The 25,526-nt window shown below is 48.5% G+C and overlaps 1 protein-coding gene across 8 annotated transcripts in view; it reads right to left on the bottom strand.

Moving 5' to 3' along the window:
- The window catches only part of FRMD4B (FERM domain containing 4B), a 132,679-nt gene that overhangs the window by 51,272 nt on the left and 55,881 nt on the right, over positions 1-25,526 (bottom strand). For 4 of the 8 annotated variants that reach the window (XM_040076247.2, XM_058422223.1, XM_040076246.2 and 1 more), the window contains exons 2-5: positions 7,539-7,604; positions 6,784-6,878; positions 5,257-5,349; positions 1,847-1,931 (exon numbers count right to left, since the gene is read on the bottom strand). In XM_040076247.2, the coding sequence (XP_039932181.1) occupies positions 1,847-1,931; positions 5,257-5,349; positions 6,784-6,878; positions 7,539-7,604 (339 nt within the window). Of the gene's footprint in view, positions 1-1,846; positions 1,932-3,338; positions 3,519-5,256; positions 5,350-6,783; positions 6,879-7,538; positions 7,605-10,329; positions 10,348-18,270; positions 18,317-25,526 lie in introns of those variants that run through there. The other 4 variants (XM_040076248.2, XM_040076245.2, XM_058422221.1 and 1 more) reach the window with 4 other exon arrangements.

Genomic DNA, 25,526 nt, shown 5'->3' on the forward strand with positions numbered 1-25,526 from the left:
TTGGCCCCAAACCTCCTTCACCACTACTTGAAAGCTGAGACTGACCCGAGGTTCGTCACGCAGAACAGAATACTTTCACAAGAGCTAATTGGAAGGTTAAAAGCTGCTTGAGAGTAGATGAACTGGCTCCTGCTGAAGGAGCCACAGGCCTGAGCTGGGCTGTGAAAGTGCCAGCACAGAGAAGGCTGCAGGCAGAGCCAGGGCTCGCAGCTTTCCCCACGTGCTGAATCACCTGGTGCTGCCCAGAGATCCGTCTCTCAGGAGGAGGTGATGCTCCTCATCCTCATCCCTCTGCTGCCCACAGAAACTGGACACAACAGAAACCTCCTGCTCCTGGCAGTTTTGCCTGCAGGAACAGGGATGCCCCACTTTGGGTTGCTACAATTAGAGCACACACCTTGCAAGCCATAGGGAAATAAGAGAGCCAGCCTGCCTTCAAACTTCTTTTTTTTTAATGCTTCTCTTCTCCTTTGCTTTCTGATATGCTTTATACATATACATTAACACACATACTGCCACCCAAATGTGTCAATGTTGACTAGGGTTAGTTTCAATAGCAGTGGCATTTTCCACATTCTATCCCAAAACCAGACCCATTTTCCAGTTCCAAGATTATTTGTGCTACTTGCCTTCTTAAACTGCTCCGGTTAAGGAAAAATTAATTTAGGGATGGCTACAAGCTGCCAAGACCCTTCATTTGAAGTGACAGGTATATCAAATGGAGACTTTCTTTTTAATAACCATAACCAGTGAGTCCCCAAGTTCTTCAAGCACCTTTCAAACTTTAGTGTGTTGTAAAAAAGCACCAATTTCCTCTACTCTTCCAGAAAGGAATTCCTGTACAAAGCACAGTCACAGCTCTGCCATTAACCTCTTTCAGGTTTCAATATTCTTTCATAAAACAATGGATACTGAGTAAGAATCCTCCAAAAGCTGAAGCATATTAAAGGTAAAAAACTTTTGCTGGCTGCACTGAGCTCCACCACAGCGGTACAGGATTGTTTCCCAAGGGAGGGTTGTAAGAACCAAGTGACCCTCTCAGACTGAACCATGAGTGGAAACAAAAGGCACCAGAGTTTGACATTAACTGGAAAATCCCAGAAGCATCAGAGCAAAGTTCACTGAAGTGCAGCTGCGTGTAGGGGCATGGCAAAATTGGCTGTCACACTCTTACTCCAGACCAAGATGTACCTGCAGCAAATCAGCCTTCTATTTTTAAGATTTTCATTACCACACCCTGATGTGAGTTTTAAAAACATGTATTTTACCAATCTGAATATTTTAGGAAAGCAGTGGAAGCTTTTCAACCAGAAAGTAAATACAGGAAATATTCCAACAACTGGTTGTGATTGCTACTTTATAGGATTTGCTATTACTATTTACTCTCTCACTGAACTAAGGCAGGAAATAAAGGAATTAGGGACCAAATCCACAACACAGGATCTTCCTCACAGGCCTTTTTCTTCTTAAGACAAGTTAGATTTGAGGTCAATAAAGAGCCACTTGACTGGAGTGTTTGCTGTGCAGAGTGTAGGAGGATGTGCCACTGAGCAGAGCCTACCTGGGAAGTTACAACCCACATTTCAAGTAACTTAAAAGCTTTTGAGTATTTAAGGTTCACCGTAGAGCACTGAGCACAGGGCAGGGCTGTGACAGCAGGACAAGGAAACCATCATCAGCCTTATCCATTTGCATGAAGCATCAGAATCAAGGCAAGGAGAGAGTCAGCATGCTGAGATCTTAATACTTCAGTTAGTTCTAGAAATCAGGCACTGCTCCTACCAAGTTCTCAGGACTGAGTATGTGGCAGAGAGGAGAGAGGGGGACAAGAAGCTCCAGGTCTTACCTGGTGTACGCAGGACTTGGCATTCAGAAAAAACAGCTCTACTGTAGTTCTGTCCTTGAGAAAGGAAATGCTCTCAATGTAGAACCTGAAAATTAAAAAAACAAAGAACCAAAAACATGAGTTACCCTCTTGAATAGGTTTAATCTTCCTCCCAAGTCATTTTATTTCCTCAGTGTTTTGTTCTCTAGCAATAAAATAGCACAGAGGAACTATGAGCTACTGCACTTAATTTCCTGCCTTTTAGGAGGGAACAAGCAGAAATCAGAGCCTGACAGCACACAGGGAACAGGAACTCCTGCTTCAATAGATCCTGGATATCTGATGACTTTTCAAATGAGACGAAAACCCTGTGGAATGCTACAGGAGTGAAGCCCATCTCTGCAGGTGAAGGCACAGCAGTGGGAAAAAGCAACTCCAAATGTGTTGCAGGTGGGGAAGCCAGTCCAACACTCTGCTGGGGGAAAGGGGTTGCTGGCAGCCCTGCAGGACCACCTTCCTTCCAGGAGAGCAGAAACATTAATAAAAGCCATTAACTTTGCTCCTGGACCAGATGAATCATCAGCTGAGGAAAATCACATTTTGGTGCAGTGAGGGCTTTAGCAGGCTGAGGAAGGTCCACTCTGGGGAGGGCTGGTCTGGCAGCAGGTTGGGAAAGGATGGACCAGATGCTCCCACTAAATGCTACACAACTTTTTCACAGCCAAGCAAAGACCTGGACCACCAGTGCCTCAGCGATGCAGATCACCCCAGGGCTTCCCAATGTCATGTCCTTGAGAGCAGGAGGGGCTGGATGACCCAGACAGGGCACCAGAACCAGACCAATCTCTCCCACAGCCCCATGCTGCTCTTGAGGCTCCTGATGATCAACTTGGCACAGATGATTTGCAAGACACTGGAACAAGTCCCCAGCAGCAGCAGAGCTGGGACCTGCCACAGGTGTTGGGAATGTTTGCAGTGTTTGTGCTGGGACTTCAGAGAAGTGATACATTCAATAGTAATTGTTTTAATGTTTCACATTCCTACGGCGTGTTCCATCAAATTAATTTTAGAGCACTCTCCAGCACGCCTCTGCAGATAATTTACCCATTTCACAGGCATGCAGCCTGTCCAAAGGGCAGCCCAGCAGCCTGCCCCAGACATCTGAAAAGCTGTTACACATTTCCATGACTCACCTTTCCCTCTGAACTCTACGAGCCACAGCTATTTCCATCCTCTCTGGATCTCACCTGATAGCTTTTTTTTTTTTTTTCCCCCAACAGCTTTGGTAAAGTTTATTGTAAATACCCTCGAGTGTTTCTCTTCAGAAATGCAGAGCAGAGGGCAGGACCCACACTCTTAATCCTTTCCCAACCTGCTGCGAGAGCAGTCCTCCAGAGTGGACCTTCCTCAGCCTGCTAAAGCCCTCACTGCACCAAAATGTGATTTTCCTCAGCTAATGACCTCATCTGCATGTCCAGTTTCTTTCTGCCAGGGTCAGGTGTGGCTGACTTACCCTCAGAAGCAGGACGGTTCTGGTTCTGAAGAGAGGCAGCTCCCAGGCACTCCTGGCACAGAGCAGGAAGCTGTAGGATCTATGGATTTAGGGTGAGGGCACAGCAGGGCACTGCCCCTAATCCCAGCTCTGTCTCTGTGCTCTATTTCCTCCGTGGTACAAGCTGTACCTTCTTATCACCCCAGCACAGATGGGGAACACTGGACCACAGAGATAAGGATGTTCAGGGCACAGCAGGCACATTGGGGAACACCATAAAGTGTTCTTCACCTTCTGCTCCTCCTTAGGATGCTGTCAGCGTTCTTGAAACTCAAATGACACTTCTGAAAGTCCTCAATCTGCATCACAGAGCCCTTCAGCTGAGTGCACCATCCAGAAACCTCTGTGACTGGATTGAGTTTATGCCAGCTGGCAATAATTAAAATCTCAAAGGATCATCACATGTTTCCTTATTGAACAGCAAGAGCTCGGGGATGAGAAGTGATGAAGAAAAAGCAGGGATTCCTCCATTCCCAGTAAAGCAACTGGAAACTGCAGGTTTTGAAGTGGCTTTTTTGCAGGAATATCTATTTCCTACGGATCAGGCAGTGATTTCTGTATCTTCCTCCTCCTGCTCTGCAGCTCACTGCCCGCCTTCTCGGTTACCTGTTCTGGATCTCATGACTCCAGAGCAGAAAGGCTTAAAATTCCCTTCTAAAAGTTGATCTTCCCAAGCCCACTCCTCACACATTAACTCTTGCCCAAGTCTCTGCACACCCTGTCCTGTTGAAAACCATCTTGCAACAGTGAGGTCCAAAATGAGCACTGTGAGCAAACAGCATAAATTCCAACCAAAGAATGCTCAGCTTACAGGATTGCCTTCACAGCTTTCTCGGGCAGCCATGGGCTTTGGCCTCCCAGATGCTGATCAAACGCTGTAAATGCACTGAAGAGCCCATCATCCCTTTATAAATGGAGCTTTTTCTTCCTGCTAAGTGTGGAAGAGGAGCTCTGGACACCATCACACACCAGCATGTATTCAGCCAGAACAAAGTGCCACTTGTTTGTCCCGTCCCCTCGCTGACCAGGGGGGGACACGGGGAGGCTCCGGTGCCAAGCGACCCAGCTACACAAGAGGCTCTGCCTTGCAAGTGCTACAAATAATTAAGCACTCAAGGCATAAATTTACCCAGATCTGAAAAGCAAATGAGGTCAGCCCGCTCTCACGTTCCCTCACAGACTGCAAGGAGAACAAAAACTCCAACAATATTAAGAATATGATGCTTGGGCTTTTCTGCCAGCGCAGCTCCGTTTCATAGGACGTGGGTTTTATTTGGGCTTTTAACCAGCAGGGCTTTGCCAGCAACAGCCCTAAAGTAATGCAATTACATTGGCCAAAATCACCATTTTGCCAGGGTTTTTATTCTTTCCTGGGGGCTGGTTAAGCTGTGAGCGAAAGAGCACTCAGCAATCCCTTTAAAGGACAGACAACCCTTAAGTAAACAGAAGGAAAAAAATGTAAGGAAAATTGTTTGAATAAACTGCAGTGCAATTTAGCACACTCAAAGACGAGTTAGGCAAAGAAGATATTTAAAATATGAGGTTTAAAAATAAAAAAATAAAAAAAACCACTAAAACAACAAAAAACCCACCAAAAAACCCCAAAAACAAAAACAAAAAACCAACCAACAACAACAAACACCCTAGGAATAATGCCCTAGTAACAGTTCAAAAAGTATCAGGTTCCAGCCTACTTTATTTCATCGTTAAATACAAAAGAGAGCAGCACTTAGCCAGGGCCTAATCTCCTTCTAAAAATAATTCGTTGCTTTGGCATTCATTTCCTTTATCAAATCTCTAATCAGTCCCTTTAAACAAAGCCCCCTGGTGATAAATAAACCCAAGTGGTAATGTTTGCTTGGTGGAAACAATCACTCACCTAACGGCAAAGTACAAAGTTGCTGGCCCCGGTTTCTTGGGCAAGTCATGGTCCAGGACACGGTGATCCAGCTGCAGCCACACGCTCTGACCTCTATGGAAACAGGTTGGGGAGAAGGTTAAAAACTGGGGTGGAAAATACAGAAATTGGTTCTTTTCAGTGCCAATGTTTACTCCCAGTGTTACTTCAAAAAGTTCAAGACTCAGCTCGGAGGCAGGCGAACATCCCATCAAATGATTTCTTTATTTTAACCTAACCCTTAACCCTGCAAGGCTGAGCCATGGGTGCCCTCCAGAGGCCACACGGTCTTCTCCAAGCACCCAGCACACACCAAGACAGGCCCTGGAATCCCACTGGAGTTTCTGGGGAAACCAACAGCTTGTAGATAATCCCCTGGCAGCGCTCTAAACCTCCCCGTGACTCAGTGCCAGCAACCAAAAACATCCCGGAAGAATTTCATGGCAGCTCTTCTGGGGGAATAAAAAAAAGAAGCCAAGTGCAAACAGCATCCTCAAGGGATTTACAGAAGAGCTGGGGGAAAAGTATTTTCCAGCAAGTGAAAAGGACGTGGCAAAAATATTCTAGGGATAGCCCAAGCTGTGAGTGGCTGGTAAAAATAACTCAGTTCTGGGGTCAGGGCTCCAGAGGGAGCAGCTCCCAGCAGCTCCATGGACTCCAGCGTGTCCCTTGGACATGGGATGTGCCTCAGCAGGGTGGCCCCAAACAGGATTTGTAGGTGAAGGCGTCCATCCAGGACTGAGTAAAAGGTGGCAATGGAGAGCAGCAGGAATTAATGTCATATCCAGTAGACAAGAGGTTTATTTAGGGGCTGTATCAGTGCACAGCTCCATGTCCCCCCTGCCCTAAGCACCTCTGCTCCAGCTTTTCTGGCAGAGCTAAGGTAACTCCTCTGGAGATGCTGGCCCTGGGGAAGCATTTCAGTGCCCTGCAGAGAGATGAGCCTGAGCACCAGGTGAGACTGCAATTAACCCCGCTGACTCTGGGTTAGTGCCATGGAACTGATCTCCCACGGCTGGACGGAGCATCACACCCAGGCTCAGCCAGAGGAAAGTGGTTCCTGGGCAGGACTAAGCTCATAGCTCACTCTGCTCGGGAAATTTGGGGTTAAAAGGCTCAATAATACATTTGAGATTCAGGTGCAAAGCAGTAGGAGCAATTCATTTTGGAAATAAATGCGAAAGCTTTTTGTTGTTACTAAAAGTGCAGAGGAGGAAAGCTGAGGGTGTTCACATGGGAAATGATCACTGAATCAGTGAGACAAATATGAAATATGAAATCATCAGGAAAACATTTTACAAGGATATTCTGGTTTGTGCCCAGAAGATATTTTCCAAATATTTTCTGGTTTGTGCATTCCCCTTTCCCCAGCCACCAGCACAAGCTAGGAAGCTTTCTTCTTTGAAAGAAAAGGTCATTTTTCCATCATGCCAAGCTGCCACCATATAAGAAATAAGGTTTTACATTGCAATAATGACACAGCTGTTTAAACAGAATAAACACACTCACGTATCATCGATAAACGTTATCCCAAAATACTCCTTTTCTTTCAGGTTGAAGTGTGAGGCCACCAGATCCAGTAACTCCCGAGACAAAAGTTTGGGCTATTGAAAGAACAAAAATAATTTTATTCATTTCAGTCCAGGCTTTTAATAAAAGAAGTTTTCTGTGCAAATACTGGTATTTGGGTACATATGGCCCCGCTAAAACCCTGCTGTACAACTGAATACACAAGTGACACATCAGACTCAGGGTGTCTCAGTGGAGCTGTGTGGGATGTGTGGAGCATGGAGGGGAAATTCTGTGCTTAATCCATGACATTAAGCTGCAGGGCACAGACTGAGTGCTGCTTTCCTCTTTCTGGGGGAGAAGGCAGAGTCCCAGGCTTTCCTGCACTTATAGCAGGAAGGATTTTTCAATTAAGAAAATATTGTGTAGTGGAAGATCTCATGCTTTGAGTTGTTATGGGAATAGAACATCCTCCAAACCACAGAGTTTTGTTCCCATCTAAATGACAAATAACACCACCACAAGGGGGGGTGTTTAATACCCTTTATGAATTTTGGGGAAAGCAAAAATTGAATGCAGAGCTGATGGCAGGTATTTCATCCACGATGCACGGGGAAACCCTTCAGCTAATCCAGGTGTCAGGAAAAGCACATACCCCCTCAGCACGCTTATTCCACTGCTGTGAGTTCTTCTAGTTAAGAGGTAAATCTTTTCTTCAACCCTCCCTTCAGCCCCCAAAAGAGCAAAGCCTGTACCTGAACCAGCAGCTCCAAGTTCCTGTCATCGAGGAGATGCACCTGGCAGTGCCGGCCCTCGGTCATCTGCAAAGACAGCAACACAGCCCTGTCAGGAGGGACAGGATTCCCGGCTTTCCTGGCTTGCAGCAGAGCACATGAGGCTTGGGGACAAGGGCAGTGTGAGGCAAATGTCTGATTTTGATGGGTAAGGGAATTGACTCCGTACCCGAGCTGAGAGTCCTTCTCCAAGGACTCCACCTGGGGAGCTGCCTCAGCACTCTCAGTTCCTGTCAACTCCAAGCTGGAATTAAGGGTGCTCAGCAGCACTCAGAATCAGATTTTAAAAAAACCATAAATGCTGTGAGAATTCAACGTGAGGATGAACCAGCCTGGCCAGTGCCACAGCCACAGGCTTTTGCTGTGGAAGACCAGGGACCCAGAAAACCCAGACCCATCCAACCCTCCCTGCAGACAGGTCAGCCCAGACCTGGCCCATTGACCTGTGTCTAGAAGAGATGGAGTCTCTACATCAGCACAGGAACATTTTCACTTGGGCAGCTCCTGAAAGTCCTCACCTGCCTGGGATTCTTACGTAGGAGCTGCACACACCAAGGAACGTTGAACACATCAAGTTCACGCTTGAGCTGCACGAGTGAGAACGGGATGAGCTTTGCAACCTCTGATGCTGTATCTGAACCACCTCTTTCACGTCACATTTATCTCCTGCAAACTAAGACTCTTCCTCTCTTTAGGAGGTGAGCAATTCAGAAATAGCTACCCATTATGCCCTTTTAATATCTGCCCTTTGAAATCTAATACATTTCAATGAAAGCTTTTACATTATTTAATATCTGTTCTAATTCTGGGCCTTTCAGCAGCTTCACTGAGGAATCAGCTTCGCAGCACTCTCCGGGTGAGAGCTGGTGAAGGAAACCTGGCTTTCATTTTTGTTCTCCCAGCCTCGAAGTAACTCATTTTCCTGACAGCACAAGCTCCCGGCTGTAAATTGTGAGCTGAGAGCAGAGGCCGGGGGTGGTTTGCTTAGACAGGGGCTCCCAGAGGGATTTAAACAGTGACACGCGATGGTTTCTCCTTTCACATCCCTCTGGCTCGGCGGGGACAGGGACAAGGACGGGGCTGAGCTGCAGTGCCATCAGCACCTCTCATCACCTCCTGGCCCCGTGCACGCTGCACACCCAGCGTGTTTATTTAAAAATAAACACGATTTATAGGTGACCCCGGTCCAGCGCAGAGACCTCCCAGCTCTGTTTGCACAGCGAGGGCTGCCGAGACACAGCCGCCCCTGTCACCGGCCAGCCCTCCTGCCCCAAGCACCCAAATCGACAAAGCTCCATTGTTCCACCTAATTGAGCTCCTTTTGAGCAAAAGCCGAGAGGGATTGCCCTCCTGAGGAGCTCTGCCAGCAGGTCAGAGATGAGCGGCTGCGGGCACAGCTCCCGGGAGCGTCCGGGGAAACCGGGCTGCAGCATCCGCGCAGCGCTTCTGGCACTGCCATCACACCGCCCACCGAAACAGCCAGACTGGTACCAGCACGGTGTGCAGAGCGAGGCTGGAGGGAAGAAACCCCCTCCTCTCACTTGGTTTTACTGCTAGGAACGTGAGTTTGTGCAGGATGAGGAGCGACACAGGGCGCACGCAGCAGCTCAGAGCACCAGGCTGCTCCACCCTGGGGACAGCAGCGATCTCGGTGCTGCACCCCCCGAGCATCATCCCCCATGCCCCGCACTCCCGGCAAGGTGCCCCCTCCAGCCCTTCATCCCTCGGGCTCTGGAAGCAAAGCTGCAGCGCCCCAACCCCAGCTTGCATCACGCTCCCCGGGATTCATCTGCTGCCCAAACGCAGCGCCCAGAGCCCTTAAATCCATTACGATCCGCTCCCGGGTCCATTTGCTCCCGGGGCAGGCTCGTAACTAAGTCGCCCCTTCCCATCAATTAATCATTGCATCAGCGCACCCTTCGAGGCTGGAGCGCGTTTCTGGCTCTGGCACACTGTTACCAATCTGCCCCCGTTGCGAGGTGTCAGATCCAATCGTGCTATTAAATCACTCCCCATCTGTTGCTCTGAGATAGCACGAGGGTTGCCACTATTTAATTGTGAGCTGCTTTAGCTTTCACCCAGTGAAATCACATCAATCACTTCTGAGGGTTTTAATTGCCTCGGTTGTCTGTTGTTAAGTAGAAAAAGGTTTCTCTTATAGCAAACACATCCACAAAGCCTCGTGCTGAGGAGAAAGAAAGGTATCTGGAAGGATTAAAACATAAAAAATACCAAGCATCATCCATGCTTCAATTCAGCTATCCAAGGTAACTGTGAAGCACCTGAAAGTAAATAAACCTCATGACACCCCTGAAGATAGGCAAGATATAATTATCCCTGATTTTGTTGATGAGACAACATAAGGAAACAGCTTAGAAGTCTCATTTACAAATATAGATGCAGACAACACTTAAAACCTAAAGATGCCAGATTTTTTTTTTTTTTTCTCAGAAATCACACATCCACTCCCCAGAACGCTGCAAAGCTCGATCGAGAAGCAGCAGAAGATGCCAAGGTGCCCAGTGACAAAGCACGGTGCCTTTGCTGTGACACACCTGTGACAAACCTGCACCCACCTGCATCCCCAGAGCCCTGTGGCCACGGGCTCCTGTCACCCCAGGAACTCTTCACCCCATGGCATGCCCGTGGCTGTAGCTCCCAGAAGAGCCGCCTCCAGCCCATTCCTGGACACCTGAGGGCTACATTCCTGCTGAAACACCTTCTCCACCCAGGATGAGACACAGGTACTCACCGTGTGGCACCACAGCCCGCTCAAGGAACACAGATCTGCTGGTGTGACCATCAGCTTTGCATCTCAGGCTGCAACCCCTAAACAAAGCAGTGTTAACCTGGGCAGCCCGAGCCCTTTCTCCTCCCCCTGCACACCCAAAACTTCGGCCACAGGCACCCTGCTTCCTGCAGCTGTGCGGGAGCTCACTCCAACATCCCCACCCCAGTGCTGATGGGGCAGAGAGCACTGCACTTGGCTCACCCCCTTCTTACAATCAGAAGAAAATCACTCCAAGTTGCCATCACAGGGGAGTGCGAGCCCATCCTGCGTCAGGAATGTCGCCCACCAGAGAGGTCATCTCCAGGAGACAGCGCTCTCCTCGCATCCAGCTGCCTCCCTGCGCAGGCAGGGCTCTGATGTACGAGGCAAGGCTCACGCTTCACAAGTTTTCTGCACAGGAGGTAGAACCAAAAGCTTTGGAAGCTGCTGCAGCTGCAAGCTCACCTCACAAGCTGTGGAGTGTCAACCCCCTTCCACCAGCCCTGTACATCCCAGGTGTGACATGACTGCAGTGCCCCAGCACATCGGTCACAGGTACCAGTAATCTGGTCCCATCATCTTGCCTGGAGAAAAGCTGGAGAGCTTCATGAGGAGGCTTCCATCACTTTCATCAATGGATTTTGGGCAGGGAAAAGTTCCTCCAGCTCAGCAACTGGAGACTCTGAGCTCCTGGAGCCGGAGCAGCAAAGGACTCCTTTTTAACTCCCCCAATGACGCTGGTGTGATTTATCTGATTTATTCCCCACAGCACATCCTCTCACAGGTCTGTTTCCTCAGGCTGTGGGAAGGGACTTCTGCTGTGTCCCAAGCCCCAGGGCACCAGGCTCCCCAAAGACTCAAAGCCCTGAAGCCCTCACTGATACATTTTCTTTCATCTTTAATTCAGGACGCCCTGCTAATCTGAACAATATAATTGATTTTCTGTGTGTTGGACCAATCCGTCACTGGAGATGAGCACAGCTGTCTGGCTCAGTCAAGAGCTGGTGTGAACAATCCTGAGATATTTATACACACACACACAAATCTGTTTTCAGCTTATTCTCAATGATTTGGCATTGTCTGCACAAAGGAACAGTTTTTGCAACGTGCCCCCAGATTGGTCATCTTAGCTGTTATTTTTAAAAGCCTGCTAATATTTAAGCTATTATCCAGTAAAAGAAGTCTCATTCCCAACAGGAAATTAGGAGAGAGACATTACACAGCCCTATTTTTGGCAAAACCACACTGAGAGACTGGGAAACAATAAAAATCCAGCATCCCAAAGTCACTTGTAGTCTCTGTACACAAGTAAGCAGGAACACCTCAAAAACTGAGAGGACTGAAAGGAGACAAGCACTTTCCTCTGTACAAACACGGTTATATCAAAATACTGCAGCTCTCCTAATTTACAGGCTGTCAGCAAGAATCTGATTCGCCCAAATCTTCAGTAAAAAAGGCAGATAATGAAGGGAAACAAACAATTCTCAGAATATCCATGTGTGAAAATTAAAGCATATGGTGAGATTGTAGCTCTACATAGAAAATTAGCATTATCATAAAGGCTTCATTAGCTGAGGGGAAACAACATTTTGTCCTCCCTTTTGTGTCACAAAAAAAAGATATGACAAATTCTCCACCTAAAATCAAAGCAGATTTTCCAGAACATCCAGCCTTTAAAGAGAAAATCAGCAAGGCACAGAAAAAGAAAAAAATACACAAAAAAACACTTCTTGGCTATTTAGACCAATTCCCTACAATATCCTGAGCCTGAATGTTTAGTTGGGGGAAAAAAAAGCACATGCAGGATATTTATGCTATTTCTTTTGGACAGAAACATCCTCCCCATGCAAAGCTGCTTGTTACATGCAATATTTTTAGACATCCATGTGTGTCAGCCCGTTAGGGAAAAAATCCGAAAAAGAAAAGAGTAATTAGACAGGGTGTAAACAGGAAATCTCAAAAAAACCCAAACCCTTAAGCCAAAAAAAAAGAAAAAAAGCTGTGAGAATAACACATCTCCTGAAGGGAAGCTCAGGAATGGAGAATCATGAAGGGTCTGGGTCAGGAGCAAACCCCAATGTGCTGTATTCCCTCCAGGTCAGATTCCTCCCTCCCAGAACTGGGCAAGTCACAAAGAAGTCACTTGGCCTATCTGCCACAGACTTCTATTTTTAAGCCTTCTTTTGTTTTAAGGTCTGGAGAAAGAAAAAAAAAACAAAAACAACCCAACAAAACCCAAACCGTAAAAACTCTCTGGCCAAAGAAGCAGGGATTACACATAAGCTGCACATAATTAAGACAAAACTGGGAGCTGTGTCTGCCAGTGAGAGGCTCAGAGCTCCTAGCAGGGCAACCACATGAAATTGAACTTCACTGGCAGAGGAATAACTCCAAGAGATATTTTACAGGCAGAAAAAAAACCCCAAAAAACCTGTACTGATGCATCCAGTGATGAGAGAGAAAGGGGAAGCATTTTCACTACGTAAATGGCCAGCACAGAGCCTTAAACCTGCAGTTTGAAAAGTGAGAAATTGAACAGTGGCACGTCATTAGTACACAGATTATAAAAACTGCCTCATTTATTTCTGAAACAGGCACACCACAGCAGCTCAGACAGTCAGAGCACTGAAGAAAATAATATAAAAACCCAAAGAGCAAAATTCCCTCTCCCAGAAGGCAGTGCTGTCCCTTTGCACACTGACTTCACAAAGTCTGTGCCACGAGGGAATCCCAAAATGCTTCCACCCTGCTTTGGCAGTGCCTCAGAGGCAGCAGCACAAACCTAGAGCACCAGCCTGGATCTTTGAAGGATTTCTCTGACAAGATGTTCGCAGCTGCATGGATTCTTTACGTCTCCTCTTGAGCTGGGTTGTCCATATCTTTTATACTAATTACTACGTATTTCTCGTTTACTATTTCTTACTAATGTCTATTACTATTACTAAAAAGGTCATCTTTACTTTGACCCAATCCTCACAAACTACTTTGTGCCACATCAATGCAGCAATGGAGTGAGGGAAGGAGAAGGAGAAGAAGAAGGAGACAACGCCTCAGATTCTCTATTTTGTCCTTATTCACTTTAATGCTAGGAACCTAAAACTACTATTTTCTTACTCTGTGATAAGCTACACTACTATTTTTTCACATTTTTGTGGCCTGTAAACTTTCTCTCAGTGTAGGAAGTTTTTCCTATGGACTGAAATTAAAGCCAGTGTCTCTCTGAGCTCTGGGCTGGGGTCCCAGACCTTCCTGCCTAGGTCTCTGACCTTCTAGGGCAACTAAAGGAATGCCCTGGACTCCAACAGATTTCATGTCCAAATCCCTACCTGAGCTGCACTTAACCAGCACCACCAGTAATTTCTAGTAAAGTTTCTGTTGTTTTTTGGTTTTTTTTAATCCAAACCTCTCTTCTGTAACTCACAAACCTGTAAGAGATTTCAAAGCTTAATACTGAAGACCCTACACTTCAGCTTTTCATTGGAATTTAGGTGGGTTTTTTTTTTTCCTTTGGCATTTAGGATCAGCTCCTCAGCTGCCTCAGACCTGCACTGCCTCATTGACTTGGGTACAACCAGCCAGCTTGTGTCCAGCCTGATCAAAATGTGAAATGCAGGAGTGTCTGGCAATAAGGAGCTGCCCTAACCAGGCACATCTCAGGAAAATAAAAGCCTTTGCCTGTCCTTCTGGAAGGAAGGGGCCTGCATGCAGCTGGGGGGAAGAGGGAAAAAGTTCTAATGGTTTAAATGACCTCAGAGTTTCCTGGTGTGTCTGTTGGGAGAGCGAGGCTTCATCGTGTTCCAGCGCTTGGAGTCACTCAGAACTTTAAGGAATAAGCAGGAAAACAACAGGCAGAAAAGTCTGGGGCTGTAGCAGCATTGCTGTGGGAGCTTTTTAAACAATCTGCACAGATGTCCAACAGCACCATGACGCACGCTCTGGGAGCCTGTCTGCAACCCCCATGGCTTCCCTGAGCACTTGGGTGCCATCACTCATGGTGGGAGGTGCTCAGGGTGAAACTGATGGGTGAGGATTGGAAATGCTCCCACGAGTGAAGGTGTGAGGAAGGAAGCTCTGCCCTGACCCAGTGCCACATCCCACCCTGCTGTGTGCCTCTCCACAGAGCAGTGCAGTGCCCTCCCCTCTGGCCCATGACACCTCCTGCAGTGCCCAGTGGGTCAGCTCTGGCTCCAGAAACTGCTGTTTCCTCAGGCTGTGCTCACACCAGCCAGGGGGTTCCTGCCACAACCCCACGGGCACACACAGACACAATAAACCCGCAGTGATCCCTTCCAGGGCAGTGGCAGAGCTCCCACCGGCGTTATGGGGGCAGACCACGTCTCCAGACATGCTGCCTCTCCTTCCTAATCTTGGAGTCATAAAGAAGCCTTTGGCTGAAGTCCTGTCTCCAGTGTAGTCAATTAATTTCGCCATTAATTTTAACAGGGTCAGGGTTTTGCCTTAAATCATTTGTTATCTCCCCGTTAACCTTTAACAGTATCTGCTCAATGCTCAAGAGCCAGCGATGCCCCCACGGTGGCTGGCTCCATCTTTCCTCCCTTGTGCTCTGGCAAACCATCCTGCAGGACCAAGCAGGTGACTCCAAGTGCCACCCCCACCCCTGCCAAGGGCTGCAGAGGTCACCTCGGCTCTGCACACTCACAGCTTTACCCCCAGCATCTGCAGGCACCGTGCAGGGCCATTCCCAGCCCTCAGGGGGTTTTCCTTCTCAGGACCAGCCAGGCAGGGACAGACACTCGAAGCCATAAGTGAATGGCACGCACAGAAATAACGTTTTAAGACGAGACAGGCTGGGGAAAAGCTCAAGCTTTGCACTTTGATGCCCCTTTGATGGTGCTCTGCATGGAAACGTTGGCTCCGCTGAAGTTTGGCAACGAGCTGGAGATAAAACACAGTGCCTGGAACAGGGGGCTGAGAGGCTGCCGGGGTTGCATGGCACCTTCCTAAAATAGCCATGTGAGCTGGAGATAGGATGAAAAAAACAACTGGCTCCTGCAGAGCATCAACTGCCTTTCATGTAAGCCCCACCAGCTGAGCCAGTGAAAAAGTCTGGCACAGGAACAGCCCAAGTGCTCTCGCTCACTGCAGGCACTGGGGCTTTGCAGGGCCACGTGCCAACACTTTCCATGCAAGCCTCCTTCTCCCCGTTTATTCCATTATTTCTCCGTGCAGGGGATGGCAGATCTAAGGGACTCCTTCATTCACTCTGTTGATGGCTCACATAGCACAGGCACAGCCTCTTGGGGTTATTAGAAAGCTCCCACTCAGCAGAGCAGGTCATGGGGCTCTAAATCTCATCCTCCTCTCCCAAAATTCTCAGAGATAACGATGAGCACGCTGTAATAAGACCCCCGAAAACTGAACAAAACCAAAGAACAGCAATAAATTAAAATCCAGGAAAAAAATGAATTCAATTTTCCTCGGAATGGTAAATCCAGTAACCCGGCCAGGAGTTAAAGCCCTTTGCCAGGAGCAAAATACAAGCAGCAAAACTGCAGAATTCTTGCTCCCTACCAAGAGTGTGCAATGTAAAAAAATCACCCCTCTCCTCACCATGAGGAAATCTTGCAGTGTGGCTGCCTCTCCTGATGCTACCCACAGCTTTCCTGTGCTCGCCTTTGCTCCATTCCACATGGGGGTTGTTCACTGTGCACCAGCACAGGGATGGAAGCACAGTGGCACAGGCAGCATCAGCCCCACTGCGGGAGGCAGGGGGAGGAACTGCTGCTAAAGTCTGGCTGTGCTGGCCTCAGCTGCCAAGCAGCACCCAGCCAGCATTTCACCTCTCCTGGCACTGCCAAAGGCCACAGGATCTCTCTGGTGGTGTTAACACAGGTGCTGAGTCCTTCTGACAGAGAGGGAGAGGTTAGCCGTCCTCTTGAAGGATCAGCACCTTTATTGCAGGAGTATTCTCCTTAAAGGTGTCCCAGGCTGAAAACTGAGGTATTTCTCCATCAGGTCATGTCATTCCATGAGTGCTGATGCACCATCCCTGCCACAAAAGAACAGGCAGGCAACTCTACAACTAATGCTATTAAAAAAAAAAACTGTCTGGAAAATTAATAGGAAGCAATCAGTACAAATCTGCCAGAAATATCAAGTCAATGAAATCCAACATCTGCTTTCCTTGGCAGCACACAGCCGGTAAATTCGTGTCTGCTGGAGACAGCTTATCACCAGCAGCGCTGAGACACTGCAGGCAGCTCATCACTGCACACAGCCCACCGTGGTGGCTTGTTCCAGCACAATCCCCTGGGAATTCGGGGGGAAAAGGTGTCCTGTGGGATCAGAGTGCTTTCCTGATGGTACCTGACAGAACAAATGCACAGCCTGGAGGCAGCAGCATCCTCTGTCCCTGAATAAGCAGCACCCACAGAGGGGCAGGAGCGGCCACCTGCCCTCCTGTGACCTGTCCTGACCTTTGCTCCTCAGCCAGGAGGCAAAGCAGTTAAGCTCCAGCTTCTTTGCTTGAGTCCCTACAACACAAATCTCAGGGTTTATTCTGTGCAGATCCTCTGGTAACTTCTCCTGAGTTTTACCTCATCCCAGAAGCCATCCCTGACAGACTTGAACAAACTCAGCTTTCCCTGTTACAGGAATGGTTACAGACTTTATGAAAGAGTGGTTTCACATCCCTGGAGACCCACACCCTGCCCTTGATGCCTTTTTTGCCCAGCCCTGAAGCTCCCCCCCATTTCTGATGGCTTCTCACAGGATGCTCCTCTGTCCCCTCCACCAACTCCCTACTCACCCCTGAGTTGGGTTTTTGAGGGAAGGCTCCCAAAGCAGGAGGCACAGCAGAGCAAACCCTGACTAAATAATTGCCATCCCCTCCAGGCAGCCTCTCATCCCCTAAAGTCATCTTGAATCTCTTCTTCTCCTGCCCCATCCTTGTCCCTGCACCCAGCATCCCCCCACGGACTCTTCCAGCCACTCATGCTTTGCAACAGCCCCTCAGGAAATCCAGATGCCAGCCTTGGACAGACATCAGGTAAGAAGGAGATGAAAAATCATTTAAAAAGGAGGCTAAAACACAAGTCCTTGAAACCTGCAACTCATTAAAAACGTCGCAGAGAGCAAATAAACAAACCAAGAGAAGTCCCAACAGCGGGTACGGGCTGGAGCAGGCAGCGAGCAGCGTTTCTGCGGAGGCGAGGAGCCAACATTCCCAGTGCCAGCACCTTGCCAGGCGCTCAGGGGGGCTGATCCAGATGGTTCCACGTTTAAACATTTCGCATTTAAAGCCAAACATGCGCTTTGGATCAAAGGCTCTTTCTCAGCAGCCGTTACCCCCCAGCTCTGTGTGTGCTGCTGCATCTCCAGGCTGCCTCCTCACAAGGGTTTTTTGGGGGTTGGAGGGGAGGGGACCTTATGAGGAGATATTTAATAGTTGCATGCTGAAAGGAGTTACTGTACCAGGCACTGACTGCCTTTCCTCGGGACTCATGAATCTGTGCTTTGTTCGGGTTAAATCGTATCTCAAGCAGCCCGTAAGGGTAATCTCTGAAAAGAGGTTTTTCTCTCCAGCCAGAAGTTAGAAATCGTTGCTCCAGCTGCAGCAAAGTTACCAGAATCCAGCTTGGATTTAGCCCTTTGCTGAAGTAGCCAAGGCAGCTTTTACAACAAAGGCAGGAAAAAGCAGCTGTAAACTCTGGGGATAAACAGACAGCCCCTTATCTCCTCAACGGGGTGCAAAAGATGCAGAGACATTTTTATGGACCGATCCTTCAAGGCAAAGAGAAGAGCAAGCAGAAAAGTTTCGGCCCACACCACCCCAAACTTTGCTGTGTGCTGCTTTCTGGCTCTGTGGAGCTCCCAGCTCTGCACTCAGGACAGCACCGCGTGAGCAGTAAGTAACATTATCTGTCACTGCTAAGCATCAGAAATTAAAATACAGCCTCTTACCTCCACATCACACACCCTGCTGGTTTAAATGGACTGGAGAAAGGCAAGCAGTAGTCCCAGCGTGCATGCACTCAGCCCTCATGTTTTCTGTACATCTGAGCTGGGGAAGAAGGGAGACACGATCCCGGACTCCTTCCGTTGCCACATAATCTGAAGGAAGTGACCTTCGCTTTTGTTGCTTTGATTACAGATTCAGAAACAAAAGCTCTTCCAGAGTGAGTCAGGGGACACAAGGGGGTGAAATGGGATTGTTAAAAATGGGAAAGCATTACAATTGGTTTTTTTTTTTTTTTTTTTTTTTTTTTTTCCTGTGATATTAACCCCTTTATTATAAAACAAAACCAAATGAAAACCCAGCAGTTACTGACCAAAGGCACAGCACAGGTGCCAGTCCTGGGGCAGTGAGACACCTCGGTGTGGGATCATGATCCCTGTGCCACAGCAATGGGGCTGGGCACCCCCCCGCTGGCAGCTGCCATCACCCCTCCCAGCTCCTCCACCCACACTCTGCTACTGGGGACAGGAGGAGCCTTTGTGTGAAAACCTGGCACAGCACTAAAGCTTCCAGCCATCCCCAGTCTGAGCCCCTTGGAGCAAGGCTGAGCCCTGTGGCAGCAGGACCAAGCCATCTGAAGGGATACAGGAGCAGGGATAACCAGAGCTCGTGTGCTCAGCACACGCACCTTCACCTGCACCGAGGGCGTGGGCACACCCCTGGCCATCCTTCTGCACTTGCTCCCGCTCTACAGGAGCGCACTTTGCTGCTGGTAGAGGAGTAAAGCATCAGCCTGCTGTTCTGCTGCTCCTTTGCAGGCTGCTCTCTGCGTGCAAACCACCGAGTTCTACTTTGATCCCCTGATCCCTTCCCCACTGGCACATCAACCCACCAGGCTTCACACACCCCCCAGCTCTGAGACTGCAGCACAAAGGGTGGAACTGTGTCAGGCAGAGCACAGGTGTCACAAAAACAGCTCTCCTCAAAGGAAACTCAAACAACTGACACTGCTGTCACTGAAAATGGGAAAAAAACCCACAAAAACCCAACAGAACAACAAAGAGCTGTGCACCCAAATCCAGGAAGCTGCAACTTCCAGAGTTCCAACCTGACCTTCAGGCAGGTACACGAGAGGCACAAAGTCTCAAATTTACACCTGCAGTTACTTCAAAAATCTGCATGCTCTTATTTAGTTATTTATACTCTCAACTGAGCAGTCACTATGGACACAGAGGACTCTTCCAACCCAATTTTTAAAATCAAGGGATCTATTTTAATAGGAAAAAAACAAAATTAAGCTCAACACCTGGAACAAGCTAACTTGCTTTTCCCAGAATGAGAATGGGTCAAACTTTGGACAGAAACACCTCAGATGTGGCTCCCACTTCTCAGAGATCCCGAGGCCCATTAGCCCAGCTGAAATCCCACAAACAGGAGGCTCTGTGCCGAGTGTTTGAGGCCAGCAACAGGTTCCATGAAGCTTCAGGGCACTGAGTAAAGACAGAGCCTTGCCAGCAATGCTGGGGAGAGAAGCAGCACTGCCTGGTGCACCCAGCACACAGGGTGAGCCAGCCCTGCTCCCCTCTTCTCCATGAATAAGCAGACCCCCAGGATGCAGCGAGGTGCCAGAGGTGTCTCACCCTCCTTGTTCCATTCAGAAGAACCAGCTTTGATCGAATAACCACCCCTTAAACAGCTGCAGACAAAAGAGTTGTCTCTTTCTCCCCCAAGGTGTTCTGTAAAAGCCAACATTCTCATAGTCATGAGACTACAAAAAGCTTTCCACTCTGTGCTCGGTATCACAGGTTTCATGAAAAAACCATCAGCTGGCCCCACATCAGGCAGGAGGGTGCCAGGTCAGGTCCAGCCAGCTGGTCCAGGCTGCACCAGCAGCCTAAGAGGTGGCAGTGAGACAGCTCTGGGAGAGGATTTCAGAGCAACAAAATCGTATTTGTCTCCAAAACAGACTCCAGAGCCCCAAAAATAAGATGGAAAATAGACAGTGAGTCATGTTTCCTTAGAGAAATGATGTGAAGGTTACCTGGGCGGTGCCAGCTTCTGCCCTGCTGGGATAACCACAGGGACAGGAATAGCTGGAGCAGGGAGAGCACAGCTCCTCAGAGGATCTGTGGCTTCCAAACAGACATAGACCAGGGCTGCATAACTCAGCTGCACTTTCAAACTGAGGAAAAACAGAGTTTTAAAAGAGATACAGCACACCTGTAAGAGGCAGGAAGCTGCTGGAGTTGAGCAGAGGGAAATCTCTGCAACTCTGAGGCACAAATGAGCTGAGTGTGGGGACAGCAGTGCCACAACCTTCACTGAAGGGTGACCCTACAGGGGATAGAGAACATCCCAGCTCCCCCAGTGCCACAACCTTCACTGAAGGGTGACCCTACAAGGGATGCAGCACACCCCAGCACCCCCAGCAAGCTGAACAGATGCACTGGGCTTGAAGGGAGAGAGGCATTACTGCCGCTTTCACTACGGCTTAACAAACACCACCCAGCTCCAAAGCTCACACCCTCTGCCCAGCCCACATCTCCCTGCCTGGAAACCACTGGGCCAGCCAAAGGTAAAGCCAGGATGCTCAGGAGGCAGCACATCACCGGCAGTGCCGTGGATGGAAGTGCAGTGACCTCTCCAGCCCCATTCCCAGCTCTGCTGGCACCTCACTCCTGATGTACAAGGAGATGTCCACTGGGGCACCCATCCCCAGGACAGCACCCACCCCACATCACCTGGAAAAGCAACAGAAACATCACAGCCTTGAGCCCAGCGTTGCTTGGACTGCCAAAGACGCCTTTTAATGGCTAAATCCAGCACATTCAGGCGCTTCTCAGTTCAGTGACACACACTCTCCCCATCTCCATCCCCAACACACCGCTGATGCATGTTTAAATGAATGACAGATCACTTAGTGGGGAAAAGTGTACATGTGTATTTGTGTGTGGGAGGGTATTTAAGCTAATATATTCCAGCACTGATAGCTTTATCCTCTTTGCAGTCTCGGAGAATGAACTGGCCTCCATCTGTACAGAGGATTAGCGGAATCACTAATCACTAATTATGACTCAGAGGTTTTAGGAGCAATGCAGACTGTACAAGGGGTGGCCTGATTTTCAGAAAATGAGGGGACAAAGATAGCACAGTGTTATTTTAAGCACACGGACAGTCCACCCAAGATCACAAAGCGCCGCAGTGACAACGCCGGCAAAAAGAGGTGACAGAGACACAAACGCTCAGAAGGACGAAAAGGAAGCTGGGAAAAAGCAGCACGTGCCTGAAACACTTTTAATTTACCTTTTCATACAGCTTGTGTCCACTCAGAGCGAGCTGGGCAGCCTCTCTGCAAAGGCCAGAGTGGAGATTTACCCAGGCCAGCTCGTACAGCGATAGCTTTGTACAGGAATTTCTGCCTCTGAGAAGGGGCGCCAGCGACATTCGAAATCCAACGTATTTTGTGAGCTGCGTCACACGGAAGAGGGAAAATATTTATACAGGCCCAAGTGGTCTGTGAATAGAAGGCACTGTTTGAAACTGGCACCGTGACACCCCGAAGGAAATGAGATGAAGTTCGCAGTCTGGTTGTGAAGTTTGTCAGTGAGCGAAGAGGGAGGTGTTGTAAAAAAAAAAAAAAAAAAATTAAATTTAAAAAAAACCAACATATTTTTATTTGAATAAACTCTCTCAAACAGAAAAGGCTATATCATGAGCTCAGATGGAAATGCATCTGGCAGGGAGCTCTGGAAAGCTGCTGTTGGAAGTGTGCAGAGCCAAGTTTAACTCCAAGCTGTCAGGAGGCAGTGCCCAGAGCTGGGCCTGTTCTCAACCCTCCTAAAGGCACTCCCAAAGTCCCAGCCATGGGGACACCTCCACGTGCCAGGTTTGGACAGGATGGGGGTTTCAGCACCGCCAAAGATCTGCAGGTGACACATGAGCTGCATCAGATCCCTTCATAAAGAAAATCAGCTGGATGAAGCAGCCAGAGCAAAGCTTTTCCAGGGTAACCAGCAATCTCCAGTGCACAAGGTTAAATCTTTGAAGGAACTCAGACACATATTCAGTGTCCTCTAAAAAGTTTTTCAGGCTCCCTTTGAAAAGCCCTGACCTGTAAGAAGACCTGAGATGCTCCTGCTGAGCATCGCTCCTGGGGTCTGTCTGGCGTGGAACCAAGTTCTGCCCTGCCAGCCCAGCCCCAGCTTCGTGCTCTCCCTCACCACTCCAGCAATGTGAAAAGAGAAGAGGAAAAGGCATCTCGACTTGCTGTCAGCATTTTTCACAATGAAAAAGTTGAGGTGTGGCAGCGGAGGAAGCATGGTGCTCACTATCCAAACCAACTACGTTAGCACGGGAGGAAACAGAAGCCAGGCGCTTCCTCTGCCGCTCCTCCACCCCAGGTACCACGGGCCAGACACACGTACAAAGCTCATTTGTTGCGCTCCATCAGCAAAAGTTTTTCACTTCACACAGGGGAAATGACCTTTCAGAGGTTAAAAAGCGCTTAGTCCAAAAGACCCATATGAAAATTATGGATTTAGTGCCATAACTTCTCAGCTAATTACCAGCACAATTGGTAATTCCAGTTACTCCTAAACTGCTTAATCACATAGACGCTCCTGTATCTGGCTGTACATCCAGCAGATCAATCACAACGTGCCAGTGCACGCTGCAGGGAGTTCGGGAACAGTTTCCCCAATTTCTTTACCACTTTGCATGGAGCAGACTGACTGGCACACATTTAACCCTGACCCTAAACCATTCACCTGACCAGTTTTTAATTTGTAAGAGCTAGCTGCATCATTAAACAGACTTTGATGCCATATCTTATTCCTGCTTAACCATACTGAGGAATCACTGTCGTGGGATGTACGGCAACTGGCATCGATATCTCAGGGGAAAACTTTGTCTCAACACCCCAATGAAAACCAGGCCAGTGGTAATACAAGCAACTAAACACAGGAGAAATGTTGATTCTAGAAGTTTTTTTGCTTTGCAGCTGCTTATTGACAGAATTTACGTAAAAATGTCACTTTGTTTTACTGCTCTATAATTAAATCTAAGACAGGTGGCCTATAAAAGCAGCATGTGGAGGGTCCTGCAGAAAGCTTCCCTTGGGAGTAGTATCAGGACACTTAGAAATGCCGTGTTGTCCCACCTCAAGCATCAGGAGGGGCTCTGGGAAGACCCCCCCCCAAAGCCACAGAACTATGTGCCAGAGCTCCACAACAAAATACAGCCCTCACTCCATTCTCTGGTAGAAAATGGGAACCCTTGAGTGAAGGCTTTTATGCCAAATTCCCATCCAGGAGTTTCCCCAAGCCCTAACAGCACCAATAATTCATACCCACTTGCTGCTGTTAGAAAAAAAAAAAAAAAGACCTGTGCCAGCTTTTCTGTCAGCTGTCTCTGCAAATCTGCTATTTCTAGGACAGGCTTTAAATGCTCCCTGCCATGGACAAGACAATGTTCCCTGGCGTACAACCCAAGGGCACAGAGAATCAACTCTCACTGTACAGCCCCTGCCCTGCTGAGGGTTCAGGGGTTATTTCAGAGTGAAACAGGACACCCCAGCAGTGATCTGGCTCACAACCTCCTCCAGATGAACGGGCTCTGGGCAAGTAGGACATCCCTGTCCTTGGGACAGATGATGGGAAGCATGCTGGAGCGAGGATCAGCCTGAGGAAGTCCCCGTGGCAGTGACCAGGTGGAACAACAGGTGAAACCTTGGAAAAGGTTTCCCACACCCACATGCCACAAACACAAAGGCTAAGGAGAGAAGGTGACTGACAAAGGCTGGTTTGTGCTTGTTGGGGTGGGTTTTAGTAGTGCTTAAAGCTGCTAAGGCAGGTAAGGGCTTTATGCTGGCAGGGAGGATTTGAGCCTGCCCCGTGACCACCTGTGCACCTGCCAGCTCCCAAACACAGCTGGGGACCCTGCTCAGACACACAGAGGTGTTTGTGGCTCCTCTGTGCTGCAACTCGAGCTCAGATCTCCCACCAGGCTACCAAGCATTTTGTATTTTAGAAAAGACTAAAAATCCCACCCCCCCCCACCACAACAACACAATGCAGCACCCCAAGGAGAAGGAATCCTACTTGCTTTCCTTTCTCCACAAAAATGTACTGATGATTAAATAAAGGCTTACTGGCAGCATCCAACTCACAGGAAAATAGCCACTGGCCCACAAAATGTGATCCCCAAATACTGATCAAAGTGAACTGAAGCCTCCAGGGCTGACCAGCAGCGCCTCACCCTTCCCTGCACATCCCTTGCATGCAGCTCAGTGGACTAAGTTCTGCCTGGTGTCCTCATCTGTCTCATCATGCACAGTCCAGGGAGCCCTCAGAGAGGGGAAAAGCCCAGGTTTAGCCGAAAGAACACCCATATGAAACCCATGGTGTTTTTTCACATCTGGAATACGAATGCAAAGGAGCTACAGAAATAAGAGCATTCTCCATGAAGCCAAGGTGGGAAATGTTAAGCACCTGTCCAGGAGTCAATTTTAATAAGATCACAGGGAAAAAAAATGTGTTTTGATGTGGCTGCAGTAACTACAGGACTTCTGGGGAGAAATCTGAGAGGACAAATAGCATCCCTGGCAGGCAGGAGTGCTGTTATACCCTTTGTATGAAGAACAGGGGAAAACAACTTGCTCAGGACAGCGCAGGATCTATGGTAATGATGGGACACAAAATATCACACCCAAGATTAGAGTCCTGTCCCACAGACACTGTAACATCCACTTCCTCAGAGAAACAACCCCACGGAGTGCTCTGCACTGCTTGTGTTTCTCCACTGAGCCTGAGGTGAGGAAATTTAACCCAGGGTGGCTCCCAGTTCCTCCCTGTATGCAAGGGTCACCCAGCCACTGTCTCTAGCCGTTTCCATAGCTTGAAGTGCTTAAAAAATTATAAAAACCGATTGATTCAGGGCTCTGGTACCTGAGCAGTTGGGTGACATTTCATGCTGTGTACTCAGTCCTGCACTCACTGGACTCAGCCAGAGGTTTGAGCAGCTGAGAGCCAAATCTTCAGCACAAAAAGCAAAGCCTTACACAACCCAACAAGGAAGAGCTGCAGGGCTTTCTTTCAGCCATCTCACTTTAAATACACCCCAAATTGCCACTAGCAAATTCCTGATGTGAAGATGTGAGAGCTGCCTTGCTCCTGCCAGGTTTCACCTCCCAGGGAAGACTCAGAGCAGCGAGTGGGAAGCAACAGGTCCCAGCAGGACAAGCTGTGGCCAGAGGAGAAGGGGC

The sequence above is a fragment of the Hirundo rustica genome, chromosome 12 (genome assembly GCF_015227805.2).
Source record: "Hirundo rustica isolate bHirRus1 chromosome 12, bHirRus1.pri.v3, whole genome shotgun sequence".
NCBI lineage: Eukaryota > Metazoa > Chordata > Aves > Passeriformes > Hirundinidae > Hirundo > Hirundo rustica.